At 42.9% G+C, this 22497-nt stretch overlaps 1 protein-coding gene across 3 annotated transcripts in view; it reads left to right on the top strand.

Moving 5' to 3' along the window:
- Window positions 1-3011, top strand: part of LRCH1 (leucine rich repeats and calponin homology domain containing 1) — a 202725-nt gene extending 199714 nt beyond the window's left edge. For all 3 annotated transcript variants that reach the window (XM_019753555.2, XM_019753552.2, XM_019753554.2), the window contains one exon: window positions 515-3011. In XM_019753555.2, the coding sequence (XP_019609114.1) occupies window positions 515-625 (111 nt within the window). In that variant the 3' untranslated portion in view covers window positions 626-3011. The remainder of the gene's footprint in view (window positions 1-514) is intronic.
- The last annotated feature ends 19486 nt before the right edge of the window (window positions 3012-22497 follow it).

Raw genomic sequence — 22497 nt, 5'->3', positions numbered from 1 at the left:
GGCTGTTCATGAACAACGAAGAAAGAATACCATTCTGTCAGCATGCCTCCATTCCAGAGATCACAGGAAATAAAATGAATTAAACCAAAGTTTATGGTCAGTAGAACAGTGTATGGTCTGTATAAATATTTGAATTCCTTTTAAAATGGGTGAGAGGCTATTTGCAATTTTGCTTTATAAGAATATAAGCTAATGTATTCTTGGTGTATGGTGTTCAGCTGGCTGTGTGTTGCTCAGTTATTTAACATAAAGGTTTTTTAAATATTTAGATCTATTGCAGATTTCAGGTGGTTTGGGCTCCTTTCTGGAACAACCCTCATTTGTGAAAAATCATTATTTTCTCTGTAGACACAGAAATGGTCTTTGCAATGGGCTGAAAATAAGGCAGGGAGTATGGTCTGAGGGGATGAGACAGACACACGACAGAGCTCAACTTAACTGCCATCTGTGGTGTTGCAAGATTTTATTATTATGTTCCAGTCATCTAAAAGTTGATGTTTGTTCTTCCTTTTAGGAAAAACTATGTCTACCCCATCACATCCTTGAAGAGAAAGGCCTGGTCAAAGTGGGCATTACTGTCCAAGCATTGCTAGATGTGTCTGTAACGAAGGCTCTATTCACATGAAACCAACTCCTCTGCTTTGGATCAACTCAAACCCTTCTCCCATCAGAGATCCTGAACTCTGCTCTCAGCACCTGTTCTCCCCACCTGCCCTCATTGCCTGTCAGTTCCATGACTCTAGTTGCATTTAAGGGAGGACATAAAAGAAGATTCTCTACCTTTCAAAACTGACCTCCAGCATTAAGATGTGACAGGTATTTATCTTGAAGCCAGTGACGGACGTGGTTACAAAGAACTGAACAGCACTTCAATGCCTTTTACAACCTCCCACATCCTTTCCACGCTCACCCACTGCCATTACCAAAACACCAAGCACAACTGTTTTACAGCAAGATGCATTTGTTTTACTAAAACCAAACTCATTGTGTATTTAGTGGGAAGGGGGGGACTCAATCAGGTTTTTCACCACCAAATTTTTCAAGAAATTTCTTGAGACCATTGCCTTTTAAAAAAAACTATTTTCGACATATAAAATATTTATATAAATATTATTTATTAGTGAGTTGTTATTCATCCTTTGGATGCAAATTGTAAATTAGGAAACTATTTTATTACTGCTTTTTTGTGGTTAAACACTTTATTTTAATATTATAAATATTGAGTTATTTTCTATCCTCTGGTGTGCAGTAGTTATAGGTCTCAGTAACCATGTTTTCTGGTATACATGAGTCAGAAAAAAAAATTAAGCATAAAAACAGGTGCTTCCATAAGAACTGTTTTCTGGGGAGGCATTATTAACACTTTGGTTTATAGAACATTGATCTTATTTATATTTCTGCATTCCATCCAGTTTCCTACATTCCAGCAGCCCTGTTGTTCCCTGATACAATAAACTGACTGAAATCAAGAGAGCACCCCAAAGTTATTTGTAAATAGCTGTGATGGAAAAAAAACATATTAAACTTGAATATAAAATGTGAACAATTATTTTTTTGGATTCAGACTTATTTTGCTATACACAAAACATTCACATTTTAACACAAAGAAGTAGTGTTAGTTAGCATCATGTGTCTTGAAGTGTAATTTTGCACTGTAACTTGGGTAATTAAAAAAGTCTAGCACCAAAGGTAGATAATAAGGAAGTGGTATTGGAAAGTGGAGATGATAAAGTTTTTTGTTGAACCAAAAAGGTTTTTAAGGGCAGCTCTGACTAAGAGTAATCAAGAGTTCCATAAGGCACGTAGGACCTGGATCGGGAAACCAGCACTTCATACAACTACCAGTTTTAAATGAGGAAATGATTTTCAGATGTAGACATGCTCATTTTATCGTCACTTGGTGGCTTTCAGAGTAGTCCATAAAACACTACAAGATTCATGGTCTATGGTGTGAAAAGACAAGTGAGTCAGCAAATTGGTGGGGCAGCAGCATGCAACACCAAGATGGGCTTAGGAGAAGGTTAAGTAAGTGGCATTTGTGAGGCTGAGTGGCCTAGGAGGGAGCAAGTTCAAACAAAAGATGACTAGAAGAGAGGCAGCAAAGGACCCGGGTTGGTCTGAGAGACTCCCCGTAAGGCTTCCCAGACACAACAGCCTATTTGTAGGCAGTTAACATGCACGTGCCTTCACCCTGCAGTTACAGATAACCCGGTCAGTCAGCTTTCAGTCTTGTGAATGCTGACTGCATCTTCACCTCTGGAAAAGCCATTGTAAGTTTTAGAGCAGCAGCAGCCACACTTTGTAAGACAAACATAAAGGTGAACACGAAAGAGAAGACAGGAAGTCGGCGTGCATTGAGCACAGTCTAACGTCAGCCACTGCCGTGACTGACCTCTGCTGGAGGCAAGGGGGACGGGTTACTGAAAACGGCGGTTTGGATTGGCAGCTCACAGTTATTTCCTATCAAATGTACTGTGCACTTTAACTTATAATATATTTTAATATGTTCCTGTACTGCACAAATACCTGTTTTGTCAAATAGCATAATGATGTAAAGAGAAAAAGATTTTGAACAGAGCGTATTCAGTGTAAGTAACATTCAAAGGTTGATTATAGAAATAGGAATTTTGATTGCTGCACCTTCACGGGCATTCAGAACGCAGGGTCCTGACATATTTTTTTACATGTATATATGGCAACATGAAGTTCTGTAATCCTTATTTTGAGAAAGATTCTTTTTCAAAATTTAAGTTTTTTTTTTCATGTTGATTTTCAGTATTTTCTTGAAGTTGGCTGTATAATATAAATGGCTTCAATACTCTGTAAAATGGCTTTTTCCCTTCTAAACGCAGACCTTGTGTAGCTAATACTTTTTCAGGATCCTTGTACACTGTTTATATGTGCAATAAAATGTGCATGGCCAGCTCACAGTACCATCAGTGGATAGAATGTACGTAGTGCAAATAGCCTGCCTTTTATTATTTAACAGCCATTAAAACTTTGAATTTGAACGAACCATCTTTTGATTGACTTACCCCTGTGATGCAAAGGTTGACACTGGTCACAAAAGAAATCCTAGGGTGTCCTTGCTGACAAAGATTGTAGCAATCGTGTGTGTGTGTGTGTGTGTGTGTGTGTGTGTGTGTATTAAACATTTTTTTCCAAACTAGATCCAACCTGGAACTACAGAACCCACAGCAGTTAAAAGCAGAGTTGCCATGGTAAGATAGGGGTGTGTGTGGAGGTGTACACTCAGGTCCCTCCCCTGTCCCTTGGTTGGAGGCTCCAGAGGAAGCTTGAAGGTCCCGTGGTTCATGTAAAACCATAGGGTCTCGTCCTCCCTCCTCAACTGCCTTCTGTGACAGAGTAAATTGGCTGCTTTGATTACACCTCTAGTGGATTGGGGCCAGTGCTGTCATTTTCCCCACTCACAGCCCACCTGTGGTAGGAGAGCAGCTGCTTTGAGGAATTCAAATGGAAACAGTTGATGGATTGTTTCCGTCTTCTCACCCCAATCCCCATACAACACACAAAGACCTGCAACCCACAGCCTGAGTAAGAACTGCAGTGAGCAGTGTCAGCTCCTGCACATTTAAGATTTGTATCTACTACTGAGAAAGAAAAGTGATTACTGGCCCATGATGCTCTCATTGGGAGTGCTGCTCTTGTGCCAAACTCCTAACCTTAGTCGTCTTAGTCTTCTGCACATTAAAGAAGTCCTGCGCTTCACAGACGCTGCATTGTAAGTTGGCTGAAGCAAGCAAGGGGAGGGATGGGAGCAGGAGCTCTGGGGGGAATCCAGCAGGGGCATGCTTGCACTGGGGTCATCCTGCAGTTCAGCCGTATGGCACTGGCCACAGCTGGGGACTGTCCCCGAGACCAAATTCTGGCTAACAGTCCCATCTAGGTGCTTCCCAGTTCTTCCTGCGTGAGCCTGTGAGACGTGGGCAGCAGTGACCCATGCTGGGCCTGGTTAGCTAATCTTCCATCTTCCACAGGAGGTCAGTTGGCAGAGGGCAGGTCCTAGTGAGTCTGATCTCGGGACATAAGAACTCAGGGTATTATCTTCAGAACTGGCACTCCTTGAGTGTGGGGCGTGTGTGTAAAGCAGGATTCCGCTCTAATCCACTCTGTACTCTTCACATGCACATGCTAATGGTCCACCTTACTGGCTGGTATTTGTTGAGTAGCTGCGGTGCTCAAGTGTTTTTACTGAATTTTAAGCACCATTATAACAAGGCTGCTTGTCTGTTTTGTTCACAGTGATTCTCCGTTGCCTAGAACAGTGCTTATCATGTAGTAGTCATTGAAGAGATGCCAGTTTTACACAGCATATTTGTGTGATAAAACCTCCTGCGCTGAGCCTGTTGGGACTCGCGTAAATGCTGGCTAAGACCAATCAAGGCCAGAACAAAAAGAGCAGAAAAAAACAGATTTCTAAAACAGGCACAGTAGAGAGGAAGCATTCCTCACTTTGAAATGAGGTCTGGGGAGAAGGCTTGAGCTTCCTTGACATTTCTCTCTCTCAATTTAATAAAATAGGACTATGGTTTATTTGGGTATTTTTCGAGGGTGGGAGGGGGGTTTCTGTTTACCAAGTGATACATGGTCATAATAAAAATTTTGGAAAGTATAAAGAGATTGGGGGAAATCTCCCATAATCCCACTTTATAGGGAACTATTAAACTTTTGAAATATTTTGATACCATTCTTATGCATTTTTACATAGTACAGCTTTACACACTGGCTTTTCTTCTTGTTAATGTTTGAGTAGATGCATTTTCCCCAGGATAGTGTTGTTTGATGAAATAAAAAGTGGGGTTCACGAGCCAGGCACCAACAGGTATTTTAGAGGACAGATCCTGAAATAAGAATAAGGGCCCTTCAGTATTTGGTGGGCACAGGGAGCCTACAGGGGAATTGGGAGGTACCTCCAGAGAGAAAGCAGCTAATAGGGGTGCATTGTTAAACCAACTTCACAGTGAGAGAGAAGCACCAGCCTGGAGGAAGCTCTGGCAAACAGTATGGAACATGTCACAGCCAAGTTTCCAAGACAGAGCTGAGGTATTTATATCCCTGTAAAACCTCCCTCAACAACATGCCTCACGATGCTTCAAAAAGTAAGCATAGACCCATTTAAATACTTTGGTTATCATAACAAAATAAGTAAATTCACAGGATCTCTAAACAGAGAGGGAGCTGGTGACCAGAGTGATAGATGAAGGCTGCCCTGGGAGCATTTGTCCATCTTCTTGACCAAGAGATGGTGTAATAATGAGCACTCTGTGGTGGAGACAGGTACATGGATTCATTCTGCGCGGGTCCTGAGTTGGATCTGAAATCTTTGCCCAAAGCCAGGATCTGTGGAAAGCTGCATCTTCATTGAAAGGTTTGAGGGGCGGAATAGGGGTGGGTGGGAGGTTGGGAAATCAGACTGTCTGCAAAGTAAACAGGGCATCCTTTGGCTGAGAGTAAGTGGGGAAATATTATCTCTTGTGATTTCATCACTACATCTCTTATCTCCCACATATTTATGATATTTGAATTTCTACTACAAAGTAGCCTGGAAAACCCTAAGATGAATACTTACTTAAAATGTCTCAGGTTTGGTCACACTTCAAGATGAGAGTGCATCATCAAACTTAGAATATTCTAGTTCCTTGTACAGTTTTGGAGCAGGGTAGCGATACTGATTTATTTCAAATGTGTTAAATGCAAATGTGAAAATTTTAATGGAAAAAAGGGAGAGTCTATTGCTTTCAAATTGGTAAGGAAGAAAATATAAAGTTAGAAAGTCCCTTCCAAAACTGACAGGAAGGAGGTGGATTGGGAAAAAGAAGCAGAAGAAGCAGAGTAATGGGAAGGCCCCAGATAACAGAGTAGAAATAAACCCAAATATATCAGCAGTTATGGTAAATATTAAGAACTAGAGAGCTAAAAGGCAGCTTGGATTTCTTTCAAATCCAACTCGATGATGTTTACAGACATAAATGTAAGGACATAGGTTGAAAGTGAAACGATGTAAAATGATAACACATTTTGATTTGTATTTGTGTACCACATGAAAAAGAAATTCAAGATCAGAGATGGGTTTCTGGGCTGACATGGGTTCCCTGGTCATCAGATGTCCCCTGGTCATCAGGAGCCCAGGCTTCTTCATTCTGCCCTCTGGATGAGTGCTAACCTGGCAAAGACACCTGAGGAGGACCATCTAAACAGGTAAGCAGAACCTCCCACCAGCAGTACTGGAAATCTGTGGCAATATACACCCAGGGTTATGACAGCTGTGTCCAACCAAAAAATCTTTCTGTTAAGAAGTACACAAACTTATAGACACAGGATACTGTCCTGTCAGACCGTCCTGAAGTTTATGGTTATTCCAGTGCCATTGAGAATGCAGGATGAATGTCCTCAGGAAAAGGGTAAAGATGCCTTTTCTGATATGGTCCAAGAGGTGAGGAGACCAAACAAATGTAGAAAATCCATCTGACCTTCCTCTGTGCTTTTTGAATTTTGGATTTGAAGGTCAATTTGTTCACTAACACTCATGAAAAAAAATGTCTGAGAATTTGAAAATCTGCAGTGAGTGAGGCAACTCATTGGTATTTCTGTGAGATCAAATGGGGTAGGGTGGGGTGGGATTGGGGACCAAAAGCTGGTAGGGGTAGGCTGCCTGCTTTCCACTGTGATTAGAAATGCCAAAGGCAATGAAATTGAGTACTTGACCAATAAACTCTCAGTGACAACCATTGCTTTTCTTTGAGAAGAAAATAAAGTATTTGATCTCTTGGAATTTGATCTCCACATAAATAACTGTTTTAGTCCCAAAAGCTGGGGGATGACGACAGCGGGGAGATGTGTCTACTGCCCCAGGAAGACTCCATACAGCCTTCAGTGAGGATGAATGTGTGTGTGGTGAGTTAAGCTGGTTCCTTGTCACATACTTTTGTTGCTTAACTGGATACAACTCTGCTTGGAAATTAATGTTGACTTTGTGTCCTTTGGCTCTTTCCTATTTCCTGCTTCAGTTCTTCAAATTATTGTCTCAAATCTCCTTCAGTCTGCTCTCAGCTTGTCTCAAATTACAGGGGAAAATGGAGGCCATCAGATGTGAACTGTCAAATTATTTCCGTTCTTGCAAGAATAGATGACCCCTTACCCTTCCAAAGCTGAACACCTGCTCCACAGCCCTGTGGAGGAGTTGTGTTGTTGGTCTCTCTCTGTCTCTCCATCACTCTGTCTTCCCACCGTTCATCTCCTCCTCCAACCTCTCCTTTCTGCCTATAGTGATTCAGCTACAAGATCAAACCTTACCAGCCTGTAAGAAATATTTCCCTTGACTTCACTTTTGCCCTCAAAATATTGTCTTCCCAAATCCTTAATGAATGTTCTTTAAAGAGTGTTGTATAAACAATGCTAGCATACAACTTCATGAGTGCAAGGGTCTTTCTTTGTTTACTGCTGTATCTTCGAGGCTTAGAACAGTGCCTGACATATAATAGGTGCCTGATAAATATTTGTTGATTAAATGAGTGAACAGATGCCTTTACTTTCTATTCATTTGCCTTTCTATCCTCACCATCCTGTCGAAAACACTCCTAATGCAATCATGGGTCTCATCCGAATCGCCAGATCCAGTGGCCTCTTTTCAGTTCTTGTTCTATTTGATCTTCCTATACTATATGAGATAGTTGAACACTTGCTTCCTGAAACCCCAAAGTTCTCTCCTGGTGCTATTTTTATCTCCCTGAGTGTTATTTTTCCATTTTCTTCATAGTCTCCTCTTTCTTTTTATTTTAGAGGCGTGCTTGCTACTCTTCCATCCATACTGAAGCTCTCCAGTGGTGTCCCCAGCAGCAGTGACTCATAAATCTACGTATCTTCCCAATTCTAGGTCCTACTTCCCCTCTGAGTTCCAGAATCATGTTTTTCTGGGTATCTTCACTTGGATTTCCTAGGTCCTTCAAACTGAATGTATTTAAAATTGAATTCCTTATCTACCTTTCCAAATTCCTTCTTCTCATGCATTTCCTGATTCAGTGGTTTCCCCGTCTCCCCAGCCTCACAAACTAGGCACTGTAGGATGCTCATGGATCACTAAGCTACGGAGCTCCTGCCTTAGAAACATCTCTCAGCCCCAGCGTCCTCTTTGTGCTGACCACCTCAGTGCCAGCCCTTATCAGCTCTCCCTGGATGAATGGTCAATGATCTTTCTGGTCTCCCTGTCTCCCTCATCTTTACTAGTTTCCCCAGCTACCACAATAATATTCGTAAAGCACAAACCTTACCATGTCTCTTCCCTACTGGAAACACTTTCAGTACCTCACTATTCCTTATACAACAGATTTCAATAACATGCATGTGCTTTCCAATCTGTTAACACTTTGCTGCTAAAACCCTCTGGCGCAGCCACTCCAGCTTCCCTCTCCTGCACCTCATTTCGCCAGGATCTCTGATGTCTTTGTTCCCCGTGCAACACATGCTGTTTGGAATGTCCTCTCACCTCTTCTAAACTTTGGGATGTGCTACCCAGCTGCCAGACTTAAGGCAACGCCTGTCTTTTCGATGAGCTTTCTCCACCCCCTCCAGATTATTCCTTCCTCCTTCATAATCGTGAAAAAAGAATCTATTCTGCTGCTCAAGAGCCCAGAGAGCTGGTTGTAGCATACAGGTTCCCTGGGCAAGAGGGTCCTGTCCTTGGCTGCTTCCCAAGTATCCTCACCTGGGAGGTAGTGTGAATTCCTGCTGCATGTTCTCTGCCCTGTATTTGGAGGAGACAGTGAAAGACCCAAAAGGAAGAAAAAGCAAAAGCTCCAGGAGGCTCCTTGGGAGAATGGAATGGAAGACCCACCTGTCTCTCTATCCAAACCCAACAAAAATAAATATTTTTCTGAGGAGGAGCTGGTTAGTAGTGATCTTTCTTCAAAAAGGAACCAGGTAGTGACCCTGAAGGGGCAGAAAACAAGAGTGTCCCCAAGAAAAAAGGAAATTCTCTTCCAAGGAGGAGCCACTCAGCTGTGGATCTGAAGAGGCTGCTGGCAGCAAGATCGGCAGCTCCAAGAAAAAGCAAAAGCTCCAAAAGCTGCCCCATGAAAATCAGAATGGATACTAACCTGCTGGGGTATAACCACCCACAGTAACATTTCCCTACTCATCCCCTGTATCCCAATAAAAACAAATTCACAAGGAAAAAAAAGAATCTGTTCTGCTATATTTGAATATTCATTTCCCAATAAACCTCTTTTATCAAGCTCAGTTGGACAAATCACAATAATTTCAATGGGGAAAAGGGCATAATAAGACCCAAAATTATTCATTTGTTCTCTTATAGAAACCTTAATAAAAAGAGTCATCACAGATACAAGTGATGAAGTAAATAAAGTACAATGGCTGCTGCTCAGTGAGCGGGGACGCCCTGACTGACGCCGTTCCAGGGCTACGTGTATGGTGAAGCCTATAAACCCCATGGCAACCTGTGAGGCAGCAGCGACCGGACCCCACTTTACAGGGTGCTCACTTGTTCACGGTGTAGTTGGGATTCAGAACTCCTGCTATCTGTCTCAGACTTTTATGATTATGCTGTAACTCCTGCATTAACTGCCCAAACAGCAGTGATCAAGAATCTAACAATAATAATAATAAGAAGAAAAACAGTAAATAGCTAAAGGCTTCACTTGGATTATCTCGCTTCGTCCTCACATCGATTCTAAGCGGTAAGTCCCATTAGTATCCTTCTTTTATGATGAGTGTAACAGGGTGTTATAGTGGGGCTCTTTCTACCCTAGTTCTGACAAAGATCCCAAAATAATGGGCTCTCCATGACACCACATTCCAAAATTAAGTGCTCGGCTATCTTCAAAGGGGTTGCAAAACCCAATTCTGTCCAATACCCTCCACGAAGAGTATAAGAAGAGTGAGGAGGCCAAATGTTTTCAGAGAAAACTGTTGGGTGTGATACACTCCCCAGCCGTTCCCTGCCCTCTACCTCCCCCTTATACATAGAGGGATGATTTGAAAAGCCTGGTGTGCGTTCCCTGGAGTTATTGACACAGGGGCCTGGTGTCTAACACATTCCTGACATCAAAGGTGCTGGTCTGGGGGGTGACTCGGCAAAGAGGAGGGGGCTGCTGCACTGAGAATGAACTGGGCTCCCCCCAGGGTGGGCACAGGACACAGATCCCTCCAAACGTGGACCCCCCATGGAGGAGCTGCTATAGAAGGTTGCTTTGAACTGTTCTTGAGGGAAGTGCTTGGAGGTGGAGGGTGGGAGGGCTATGACTGCAGCAGGAAGGCTGCTGGAGAAACCAAATCGTGGAAAACCTCTCAGCCTGGACTTTGTGCAATGAGCCAGATCACAGGAACTGAATAAGGCTGGAATATTAGCAGGATTGTCTTAGAATTCATCGTTAAAATGCCAAATTATCGTTCTGGGACAGTCTCTCTGCACTATGCAGCAAGATGTGGCTGAATTATTCCATGTTTAAGGCAAGAAATGTGCTGTAGTCTGTCAGGCCTTATTTGTATTTGACTAAGAAAATGAGTTATTTGCTATTCTTCCGTAAAACGACTGTTTATATATAGAGTGTGTGGTCTATTGTGCCTCTCCTAATCAAAACACTGGGTGGCAGTGTTTTTACTGAAATGATTTCAGAAGAGACCCAAAAGGAGTAGGTTTTAGTCTTCTGAGAAGAAGAAGAATCTTACTTACCTAGCCAGGAGCATAAAGGCAGTGAGCCCCCAATTCACCATCTGAATGGTCTGTGCCCAGTGTCATAACTCGTCTTGCAGGGTTTACTTTCTCTCACCCAAAACAGAATACCCTAAATATGATCTTGATAAATTAGAAGAAAAAAAGTCTGTTGCCTCACCCAGCCCCCACCTTCATGCCTCATAGTGGTATTTGAATTTGCCTAACAAACCCAGTGAGATGAAAATGCTAATTTATCATCCAAAAAAGGAAGTGCTAGGATTTTCTTCTTTACCTGCTTACAGTTCACCAGAAAGTGAACTGCTCAGTAATTGTCGCCAGTGACAGAAGGTTGACACCTGGTACCAAAGAGATGGGAATGAAATTGGAAGTTCAATGCTCTTGGATTGGAGTCCCGGACTCACGTCAAATACTACAAGGGCCTAGATTCCTTTCATTTTTATCTCTGAAGACCAAATGGATATTTCCTCCTGGACTGGCCGGGGCTACCAAAGGATGTGAAAAAGTTTAAAACTATGTTCTCCCGTGAGAAAATATTTTATTTCTACAGCCAACCAGCATAGGTAAAGGCCGAGTACAACAGCACAGCAAATCGTCTGTGTTGGTCCTCACAAATCTTTTCTCTTACTCAGAAAGGTGTGGTAGGGGACTTTTGGGCAGAGGGTCGTACACTGGCCATGTGCACCCACAATATGTGTACCGTTTACCTATAATTGCATGTACTACCAGACTGATATGTTATGTACACTATAAAGCATGCACAAAAATACACATTTAACAGGAGGGGATGAAATAAAAATAAATAAGCGCCATCATACTCCAGTTGCTGGCCTTATGCATGGGAGGAGAGCATGCCTCACTTCAGAGTCCACTGGCACTAAAGCTCCTACCTGTTCACTACGTAACACCTGGATAGGATGACCGTGGTCGCGTATGGGCACTTTGTGCTCCTGGCTCCACAGCCCAGTGAGGTACATAGAGCAGGGCTCTTCTCTACTCCATTTCCGGGTGAGGAATCAGGCTTAGAAGGATGAAATGACCTGCCGAAAGTAGCTTATGGAAGCAGGACTCCTATCAGGTTGTCTTCTTCTGAAAGTGTCATTATTTCACAGAGAAGTTATAATAATTCTATTTTTTTAAAGTGCGTTTGAATCTGAACTTAAATTCTCAAGGGTATAAAGAAAGTAAGAAGCAGGAAGATGTGTTTCTAGGTCTTAACACAAAAGGAGGTAAGCACCATTTTTCTTTTCTGTTTTCCAACATTTATTAAACATTAATGTTTAAAATTAGTGTTTTACAACTCAAAATAGACACGAATAACTTTTGTTAGTAAAAATGACATCATCCATCAAAAGTAGAGCCCCTTGACTCTCCTCCTCAATTCTAGAGCTTTTCTCCTGCTTCCCAGAAGTAACAGACATTATTTCATTCAGACCTTTCCTATGAAATACTTGTACCTACAGAACATATACATATTGTTTTGATGGTTTTAAAAATATAACAATATTGAATGACGTGCATGGTTCAGTAACTTATTTTTATTCATAAATATCTTGGGTTGTTTTATGTTTTCTCTATCACAAACAGTGCTGCAATGCATACGCTTGCACAGGTCTCCTTTTGTATGTCTTTCTCCATGAAGCTGTTGGAAAATAATTTTGGAAATGCCCAGGTTTTCCTCACTGCTGGAGAAACTACCAACAACAGTAGGCCTACTTCCGGTATGGGTCTGTAGCAGGACTTCTCTGATGTGTTGAAATCTTGAGTCCAATCCTGATTTAATTATCACAGTTTTACAATTTGTCTTGGCACCTGGTAGAGCAATTTGTTCTTTTTCAAACCTGTCTTGGCATATTCTTTCATGTTTTCTAATTACCTTGTCAGGTTCTATTAAAAATGCTGAGCTTTGATTGAGATTGCCTTGAATCTATAGATTAATCTGGGGTATATTAACAGCTCTACAATACTGAACCTTTTATTCCATGAATATGATATTGCTCTCCATTTGTTTAAGGCTTATTTTAGTAAACATTTTATACAATTCCTATTTAGGTTATTTCTAGGTATTTTTGGTTTTTGTTGCTGCTGCAAATGGAGTCATTTTCCTCTTACACATTTTTGTTAGACATTTGTAGACTTGTAGGAAAATTACTAATTTTGACATGTTGATCTTGTTTCTAGCTCCCTTATTAAACTCTTATTGATTCTCATACTTTGTCCCCCATTTTGAATGTAGCTGCTGCTTCTGTCCTCAAGGCCACCTGTGCACCTGTGTCTGTTGCTGCATCTTTATTTGCTGTACCACCTCTGCCTGTTGCTTTTTAACTGCTGCTATTGACATCCTCATCATCAAGGGCATTTGCTTCCTTCACCCAAACCCCAATCCTAAAATGAAAACTTGGAAGCAAAACCAATTTTGGTTTCAGACGTTCCATAAAGGAATGTGATCCCTTTTACATACTGTTTATGTCCATTGTGCTCAAATGCTTGAACAGGAGGGGATTTGCATTTTTCTGATGAGAATATCCAAAAAAATTGTTTGGCTAATTTGAAATATGTTTATGGACTCTTCAATATAAAATTCATGTCTACTTGTTACAGCTTATAATACACATATATTAAAAATATTTTTTAAAGGTCAGTTTATAATTTTTTCACTGTAAGATCTCATGAAATAGTGTTATCCAAACTCTTCGCTTATGTCTGCAACACCAGACATCACGAGAGCCCCTTTTTTGGAGCATCACTTAACGCCTTCAATTCTAAGTCGTTTCTAAGTGAGATACATTATATTTGTGATCTGCACAGCCTAACTATTTAATACTTTTGCTAAGTAAAAATACTTAATATTTTAGTGTAAATTTCACTGAACTGTAACACGTGAGAAAGTGTATAAATCTTAAGCATTTGACCAGATGAATTTTCCAAGTGCACACACTTCTGTAAGAAGCTCCCAGATTAAGAAGGAGAGCATCAGTAGTGCCTAAAAGGTCCTCTCATGCCAGCCTTTAGTCACCTCTCCCTAGGCCCCCACCCTGCCCCCTGCCTTGAATAACACCTTCCTGATTCTAACATCATGGATGAGTTTTGCCTGGCTTGGAACCTGTGTGAAATGATACAAAATGATATACAGTATATAATTTTGTGTCTGTATTCTTTCACTCAAGATTGTATCTGAGCTCCCCCCCATGTTGTTGCATCTATTTGTGTGTTCATCTTCATTAATGTAGAATATTCCACTGTATGAATATACTCCAATTTTACCAGTTCTATTGTAAATGGACATTTGGGTTGTTTCCAGATTGGGGCTATTATGAACCATCCTGCCATGTGCATTGTCACGTAGCACACGTTTCTGTTTGGTGTATCTTGGAGGGGAAGTTTTGGGCAGGGGCGTGCACGTGTGCTGTCTCAGGCGGTCCTGCTAGTTCCTTCCATTAGCGGTTTGCTAACATGGGATTTTTTTGCTGTCTTAACGGTAGCTATTCATGTGGGTGCGTAGTAGTATTTTACTGCGGTTTTCAGGTGCGTTTCTCTGGTCTTACGAAGTTAACAACATTTTCCTGTGTTTATTCATCATTCTTATGTCCTATGTTGTGAAGTACCCATTCAAATTTTCTACCTATTTTTTTGTTGGTTTATCTGTTGTATTTGAGGGTTTTTTTTGGTATGAATTTGTGGGAGTACTTTATATATTCTAGATACAAGTTTTGTCAGACATATGTATTGCACATCTCCACCCACTTTATGGCTTGCCTTTCACTTTTAATGGTGGCTTTACTGTGTGTTATTTCTCAAAGTGATCTTCAAAAGGGCTTTACAACATCTGTCATAACCCAGGATATCTGTTAAGCCCTTTACCTCCTTTTATACCTGATTCTGTCAGGTGACTTTTAGAAGCACACAAAACTAGTATTAGAAAGTTGTAAATGTATGTGTGTGTGTGTGTGTGTGTGTGTGTGTGTGTATATATATATATATATATATATATATATATATATATATATATATATATATATATATATATATATATATATCAGAAGGTTTTATATATAGCAGAGCTATTAGCCGACCATATATATATATATATATATGGTCGGCTAATAGCTCTGCTTCTCTAAATCCTCACCTAATACAATAATGTTTAGGACAACACAACTGTTTTTCTTTACAAGGAATTATTTTTTTAAGATTTTTATTCAAATATAGCTAAAATACAAAATTATATTAGTTTCAAGTGTACACCATAGTTATTCAACATTTATATACCTAAAGAAGTGATCACCATAATAAGTCCAGCAACCATCTGACACCGTACATGCTATCACAATATTATTGACTATATTCCCTGTGCTTTACTTTACATCCCCATGACTATTTTGTAACTATCAGGTTGTACTTCTTAACCCCTTCACCTTTTTCACCCTGCCCCACAACACCGTCCCATCTATCTCCCCAACAAATCTAGTACCCATCTGACACCATACAGAGTTATTACAATATCATTGACCATATTCCTTATGTTATACCCTACATCCCCATGACTACTGTGTAACAATCATTTTGTACTTAATTTGTACGTCTTTTTCACTCAACCCCAACCTCCTCCCATCTGGCAACCATCAAAATGTTTTCTATACCTATGAGTTTATTTCTGTTTTGTTTGTTTATTTTGTCCTTTAGATTCCACATATAAGCAAAATCTCATTGCAACTGTCTTTATCTGTCTGACACTGCACTCAGCACAATACCCTCCAGTTCCATCCATGTTGCCACAGATGGTAAGAACCCATTCCCTTCCCTGGCTGAGCAATATTCCATTGTACTGTGTTTCCCTGAAAATAAGACCTAGCCGGACCATTAGCTCTAATGTTTCTATTGGAGCAAAAATTAATATAAGACCCGGTCTTATTTTAATGTAACATAAGACCGGGTCTTATATAATATAATGAACATAAAATAATATAATATAATATAATATAATATAATATAATATAATATAATACTGCGTCTTATATTAATTTTGCTCCAAAAGACACATTAGAACTGATGGTCCAGCTAGGTCTTATTTGTGGGGAAACATGGTATCTATGTACCACCTCCTCTTTATCCATTCTTCCATTAATGGACGCCCAGGCAGCCTCCACATCTTGGCCATTGTAAACAATGCTGCCATGAACATATGGATGCACACGTTCCCTTGAAGAAGTGTTTTGGGTTTCTTCAGGTAAATACCCAGAAGTGGGATTACTGGGTCCTTTTTTGTCCTTCTTATAGCCTTTGTTTTAAAGTCTATATTGTCTGCTAAAAGTATTGCTACCCCAGCTTTTTTTTTGTTTCCATTTTCATGAAATATTTTTTCCATCCCTTTACTTTCAGTCTGTTTGTATGTCTTTCAATCTAAAGTGAAACTCTTGTAGGCAGCCTATGTTTTATTGTCTTATCCATTCAGCCTTCCTATGTCTTTTGAGTGGAGTGTTTAATCCATTTACACTGAAATTATTTTTATTTTATTTTATTAGTTTCTGGTGCACAAAACAATGTAATAGTTAGACATTTAACATTTATATCCCTCACACTGTGTGAACCCCCCTCCCCCCCAGCCACTATCCCTCTGACATAGCACAGAGCCATTACATTTTCACTGTCTCTATTCCTAATGCTGTACTGCTGTACTCCGCTTCTTGTATATATATATATATATATATATATATATATATATATATATATATATATATAAACTTGTAGTTGACATTCATTATTGTTCAGCTTCAGGTGTACAGTGCAGTGATCAGGCATCTACATCATCCTTGAGGTGGTTTCCCTAATGAGACAAGTGTCCATCGGATACCCTACAAAATCTTTACAACATTATTGATTTAATTCCCCAAATTAACTTTTGTGATCCCGTGGCAATCTTGTGGTTACTGACTGTGCTTTCTAATCCCCTCACCTTCCCCCTTATTCCCACACCCCTCCCACCTAGCAACCCTGTTTTTTCTGTATATCTCTGAGACTGTTTTTTATTAGTTCATTCATTTATTCTTTTCTTTAGATTCCACATATAAGTGAGATCATATGGTATTTGTCTTTCTCTATCTGACTTATTTCACTTAACATAGTGTTCTCTAGGTCCATCCACGTTGTTGCAAATGGTAAGATTTCTTTCTTTATGGCTGCGTAATACTTCATTGTATAAATATGGATGCACACACCACAGTTTCTTAATTCAATCATCTACCAATGGGCATTTCGGTTATTTCCATGTCTTGGCTATTGTGTATAGTGCTGCAATAAGCATAGGGGTGCATAAGTTTTTTTGAATTAGAGTTTTGAATTTCTCCAGATAGATACCTAGGAGTGGAATTGCTGGATCATAAGGTAGTTCCATTTTCAGATGTTTGAAATACCTCCATACTGCTTTCCATAGTGGCTGCACCAATCTGCAATCCCACCAACAGTGCACAAGGGTTCCCTTTTCTCCGCATCCTCGCCAGCACTTGTTTGTTGATTTATTGATGACGGCCATTTTGACTGGGGTGAGGAATCCATTCACACTGAAATTGTTGATATATATGTGGCTATTGTCATTTTGTTATTCATAATTGTGATTTTTTTTTTTCTGTCTTAAGTCCCTTTAACATTCCTTGTAATACTAGTTTGGTGGTGCTCCAGGAGTGTTCCATGTGTGGGTTGTGTGTGGCCTCCTGTTATAGTAGAGCTTTGGTTACTATTGACACATCAGTGGGTGGCACTGACCCTCAGGCAATTGGCTGTGGAATTTGGCCACATCCACAGCTTACAGGCTGCTGTGATTACTTACCCCACCAAGTGAGATTTGCCCTGGTGGGCTCTGATGCCTGTTGAGACTACCCTTTGTGTGTGCCACTTTGGGGGCTAATTTGGTGGTGCTCTGCTGTGGTCTGAAGCCAACCTACAAGTATGTTGGTTCCTGGGCCTCTTGAGAGGGGCTCCAGTGTAGGCCCAGGTCAACCACTGCCTGTAACTGGGCAGGTACTACCTGGTAGGAACCACAGTGACTCGTGGTTCTTTGTTGCCTGTGCTAACACTGGAGGCATGTGGGAGATGCCACACTGCGAACCAAGGATGTCTGCCACCAGTACCAGGCCTGGGGTAGCTCTGCAAAATGCCATGACACCCCAAGGCCTGCTGCCACATGCCAAGTCCCTTAAGTTTCAGTTACTGATTAAGCCTCGTGCAGTACATGAGTTGGATGAGGCAGGGTCACAGGGAGTTACTAGAGTGGGAAGAGTTGTGGTCACCAGGTTAATGTAAATTCTGGTTTGGTGCCAGTGCTGAGTCTGGAGTGACTCAGCAAGTCTCAGAGCACACCAACGCCAGTCTCTGCTCTCCTGGGGTGTCAGACTCTGATGGTTTTCCAAAAAGAGTGCAATGCAGGAGGAGCTGGCTTCTCTTAAAGTGCCTCTGGCATTGAAGGAGTTGGGTGGGAGTGGTCCTAGTGAGTCAGCAGGGTGCAGCGAGCAAAGCTCACCAGGCCTATCAGATTCAGATTTAGCCGTGTGGGGGTGGGCTTAACACAGGAAAGATGGCGCCTGCCTGCCGTCTGCCCGGGAGAAGGACCTTCCTTACACAGGGAAAACATTGACTTGTCTTCCAGTCCTCCTGCTAAAGCCACACACGTCAATCTGCCCCCTGTATGTCTCCAACGCCTCCTGAGTCACCATTCCTCTGCCAGAGCCCAAGGTGAGTGCCTGCAAGCCGAGTCTGTGTGTGGGCCGTTTAAGAGGACATTTGGGTTTCCCACAGCCTTCCATCCCACCTGGATGGTTGGAATCCTCACTGTTTATCACAAGTAGATGCTGTGGGGGCTTTTCTTCCCAGCACCAGTGCTCCAGGCTGGGGAGCCTGGTGTTGGGGGCTGGGGTTCCTTACTCCTCTGGGGAACCTTTGCAGCAGAGATATCCCTGCTGGTTCTCAACCGCCACGCAAAGGTTTGGCGTTAGCCAGTTCCACATCTCCGTCCCTCCTAACAGTCTCAATGTGGCTTCTTCATTATTTCCTTAGTTATAAAAGTTCTATTCACCCAGACATCAGATAGTTCTCCAGGTTACTTGTTCTATAGTTTAGAACAATTTTGCATGTGTTCATGGGATGAGGCAAGCAGTGTTTATCTACTCTGCATCTTGGATCTCTCTACATGTAATATGCATTCTTATTGAATGTTGAAAATGTATGAAATTTTGTGCTTTTAACAGAAAAACATTTATTTTGAAACAACCAGACTTCATCTATTATGTTTCAAGTTTGTCCATTAAGTTCTTAAAGGAACACAAAATGGTATTACAAAGAGACTGATTTCTTTGTGAGCTCACCAAGCTACATGTCTACATGTAACTAAGGGAAAAATCTGTGTTCACAGTAACACATGAAACAACTTTCTTTACTGGCTATTTTCAATTTCAATCTTATTTAATTCTTGTCTCTTGAGAGATATCTCAAAACCAATGTCCACAGCTCTATTTGGCTCAAAAGATAAGAAAAGAAATATCACTGGATTGGGTTCAGGAAATTTAGCTTCTAATCTTAGCTGTTCTACCAATAACTGTGTAATGATGGGGAATTCACTTAACTTTTCTAAGCCTACTTCATTATTCAACAGCTAACAAATAGTTACTAAATGCCTATTAGAAGCCAAGCAGTTGCTAGACACTGGAGATATAAAAATGAATCTGAGGAAGACAGTCCATGCCTCAGAGGCTTAAAGTCTGGAAAGGTGATGAGTTCAGGCTAAAGTACCTTTGAATCCTCTGTTCCAGAGTTAGCATTCTTATTTGAATTGGGATTACATTTATATTCTGTGACGTCAATACAATGATTTCCTAATGACCTTAAAACTGTAAAGTATTAGAGATTTCCCAAGTGAACGTTGGTGTGGGGGCAGAGCCCCAGAAAGTAGTTTACAGGCTCTCGGCCTCACGTGGAGGGGTGCTGGCTCGGGTAGTAGATGGCCATCAGCTGTGGCTGATTGGCCGCCAGCTGTAGCCATTGAGCCATTAGCCACTAATATAACTGCTGCGGCTACGAAGGAGAGCGGAGGAGAGTGGAGGAGAGTGAAAGAGAGTCGCCGGTGGGTTGCAGACAAAAGGGACAGCAGGTCGCACGTCCAGTGAACCCAGCCTCCAGTGAGACCGTAGTGGTATGACTCCCCTGCCTATGGCTCCGTGGGTGTTCCTTTTTGGCCTCACCATATCCTGCGTTCTTGTATGGGGAGCGGGAGCAGAGACCCCACAGGCCGCCCCGCACGACAAATGGCGCAGCGAGCAGGGTGTGGTGCTGGCCAAGGCCTACCGAAGGATGGTGAAGCAGTTTTTGCATGTAAAAGCTCAGCTTCGGGAGGCCCGTGAAGAGCGACACCGGGAATGGGAGGCACAGTCTACCTGGGAGACTCAAACCTCCAGATGGCATTCTGCCCTGTTGGCCAGAGCAAGTGTCGTCTTCCTTTTGTTGATCTGCTGCTGCCGTGGGCTCTTAGAGTTGTGGACATCTTACACCGAGGCCTCCACCCACTCAGACACCTGGCATGGTGAGCAAGATTCCGACCAGGTAGGAATGGCGTCTGACTCTGGGCAGGAGGATGTGTGGCCCCCACACAGTGTATGGTGTCCAGTGGCCACTGTTCTCAGGAGTTGGACCCCCAAGGAGGGGTGGGAGGACATGGACGGCTCTCCGGCCAGCGTGGAGAGGGCCCTACAGGCTCTGGCTGAGCAGTTGCCGGAGGAGGAGAAGGCTACAGCCGGCCGCGTGGGCTGGGTGTTCCTCACGGCCTTGAGTCTCAACACGGAAAGTGCGCTTAATGAAATGGTCCAGGTGCCTGACCAGGTGTCCCAGTTGGACGCGCTGGAAGCCCGGGTCCGCCTGTTAGAACAGGGTCCCCAAGGTGGAGACTCTGAGGCAGAGGCGGAGGAAGCAAGTGGAGACAATGTAGCTCCCAACCCCCAAGCCCGGCCAATCTTGAAGCAAAGGGTAAAACGTGAGCAACCTTTGGGCCCCGGGGGCGTTGCTGCCGGCAACCCAGCTGGGACTGAGTTCACTACTTACACCCCATACACTCCCACTGAGTTGCAGGAGCTGGGGAGGCGGTACAGACAGCACCCTGGAGAGCCAGTCTCAGCTTGGCTGTTACGTTTATGGGATGAGGGAGCAGACAGCATTCTCTGCTCCCCAGGCGAGATGGAAAAGCTAGCCTTCGTGACAGTGCATCCATCCCTGCGACAAAGGTTACAAAACTGCCATAGGTTGGCCAACAACCAAGGCAACCATTCTCTAATGGCGTGGCTCACGGCTGCGGTACGCACCGTATGGGAACAGGCTGGCGAGCTGCCAGACACTGTGAGTCAATGGCAGTCATATACAGAACTTACACAAATAATCCGTGAAATGGGTATGAGACATGCTATTTTTAACCTCAACATGCAGGGCCCAGATGACGAGCTTTTTACTGCCAGCATGAGAGATCTGGTTTTGGACACTGCACCTGCAAGTGCTTTTGGATCCTTGGTTGCTATTCTTACACCGTATGTAGGGCGGCAGATCCATGAAGTTACAACTGCCATGGCCACCCTAGGGGATGTTGAAAGCCGGAGGCGAAGGAAGTTAAGACAGGAGGTCCGCACAGTTGAGACCTGGAAGCCCAAACCAAAGGTAAAGGGGCGAGGTCGCGGGCCTCAGAGAGTAACACGCGCACAGATGTGGCGTGATCTCGTGGCAGCAGGGGTTGATCAGGAAAAAATAGACCAGCAACCCAACGCACTCCTGCTGGAACTTTGGAAACAGTTGCATCTGGAACAGCAATTCCGGAGAAACATAAAGGAGGAGTCTGGCAAAGCGCGACCCGTGTCCCTCCAGGACTTCATGCAGCCGCTTGAGGCCGACTCCTTGCAGCTTGATTAGGGGTGGGGCCAAGGTACCCGGTCAGAGGGGACGAGCAGGGACCGGAGGCCCCACGTGGAACTGTCCATACATTGGTCCCCTTCGAATGTACAGAGGGTTTTGGCTCTAGTTGACACTGGTGCTGACTGCAGTCTCGTTTATGGGAACCCAGAACTGTTCCCCGGACCAGCAGTCTGCATTGATGGCTACGGGGGAAAAACTGTGACTGTGAAAGCTGTTTCCTTACCACTGGGTATAGGAAGGCTCCCTCCTCGTACCTACAAGGTTTATGTCTCCCCCATTCCGGAGTATATTCTAGGGGTGGACGTGCTACATGGCCTCAGCTTACAGACGTCGGTAGGAGAGTTCCGTCTCCAGATCCGGGTGGTGAAAGCGGTGACACGCGGGCATGCTCACCACCCTCCTCAAGTGTTGCCACAGCCCTGGCGCGTGGTTACAGTGCGACAGTACCGCCTGCCAGGAGGGCAGGAGGAGATTGGTCGTACAATATTGGAATTGGAGAAGGCACATATTGTGAGGCCAAGGCTCAGTCCCTTTAACTCCCCAGTATGGCCTGTCAAGAAGCCAGATGGGACCTGGCGAATGACTGTGGACTATAGGGAGTTAAATAAGGTGACGCCACCCTTGCACGCTGCAGTGCCTTCAATTCATGATTTAATGGATCGTCTGACTGTCCGCCTGGGGACATATCACTATGTAGTGGACTTGGCCAATGCTTTTTTCTCCATTGACATTGCACCCGAGTGTCAAGAGCAGTTTGCTTTTATGTGGGATGGGCGTCAGTGGACTTTTCAAGTCGTTCCGCAAGGATACTTGCACAGCCCCACTATCTGCCACGGGCTTGTGGCCCAGGATTT

This window comes from Rhinolophus sinicus, linkage group LG04 (genome assembly GCF_036562045.2).
Source record: "Rhinolophus sinicus isolate RSC01 linkage group LG04, ASM3656204v1, whole genome shotgun sequence".
NCBI classification, from domain to species: Eukaryota; Metazoa; Chordata; class Mammalia; order Chiroptera; family Rhinolophidae; genus Rhinolophus; species Rhinolophus sinicus.
Note: the sequence above shows the minus strand (reverse complement) of the source record. Positions and strands in the feature narration are given on the sequence as shown.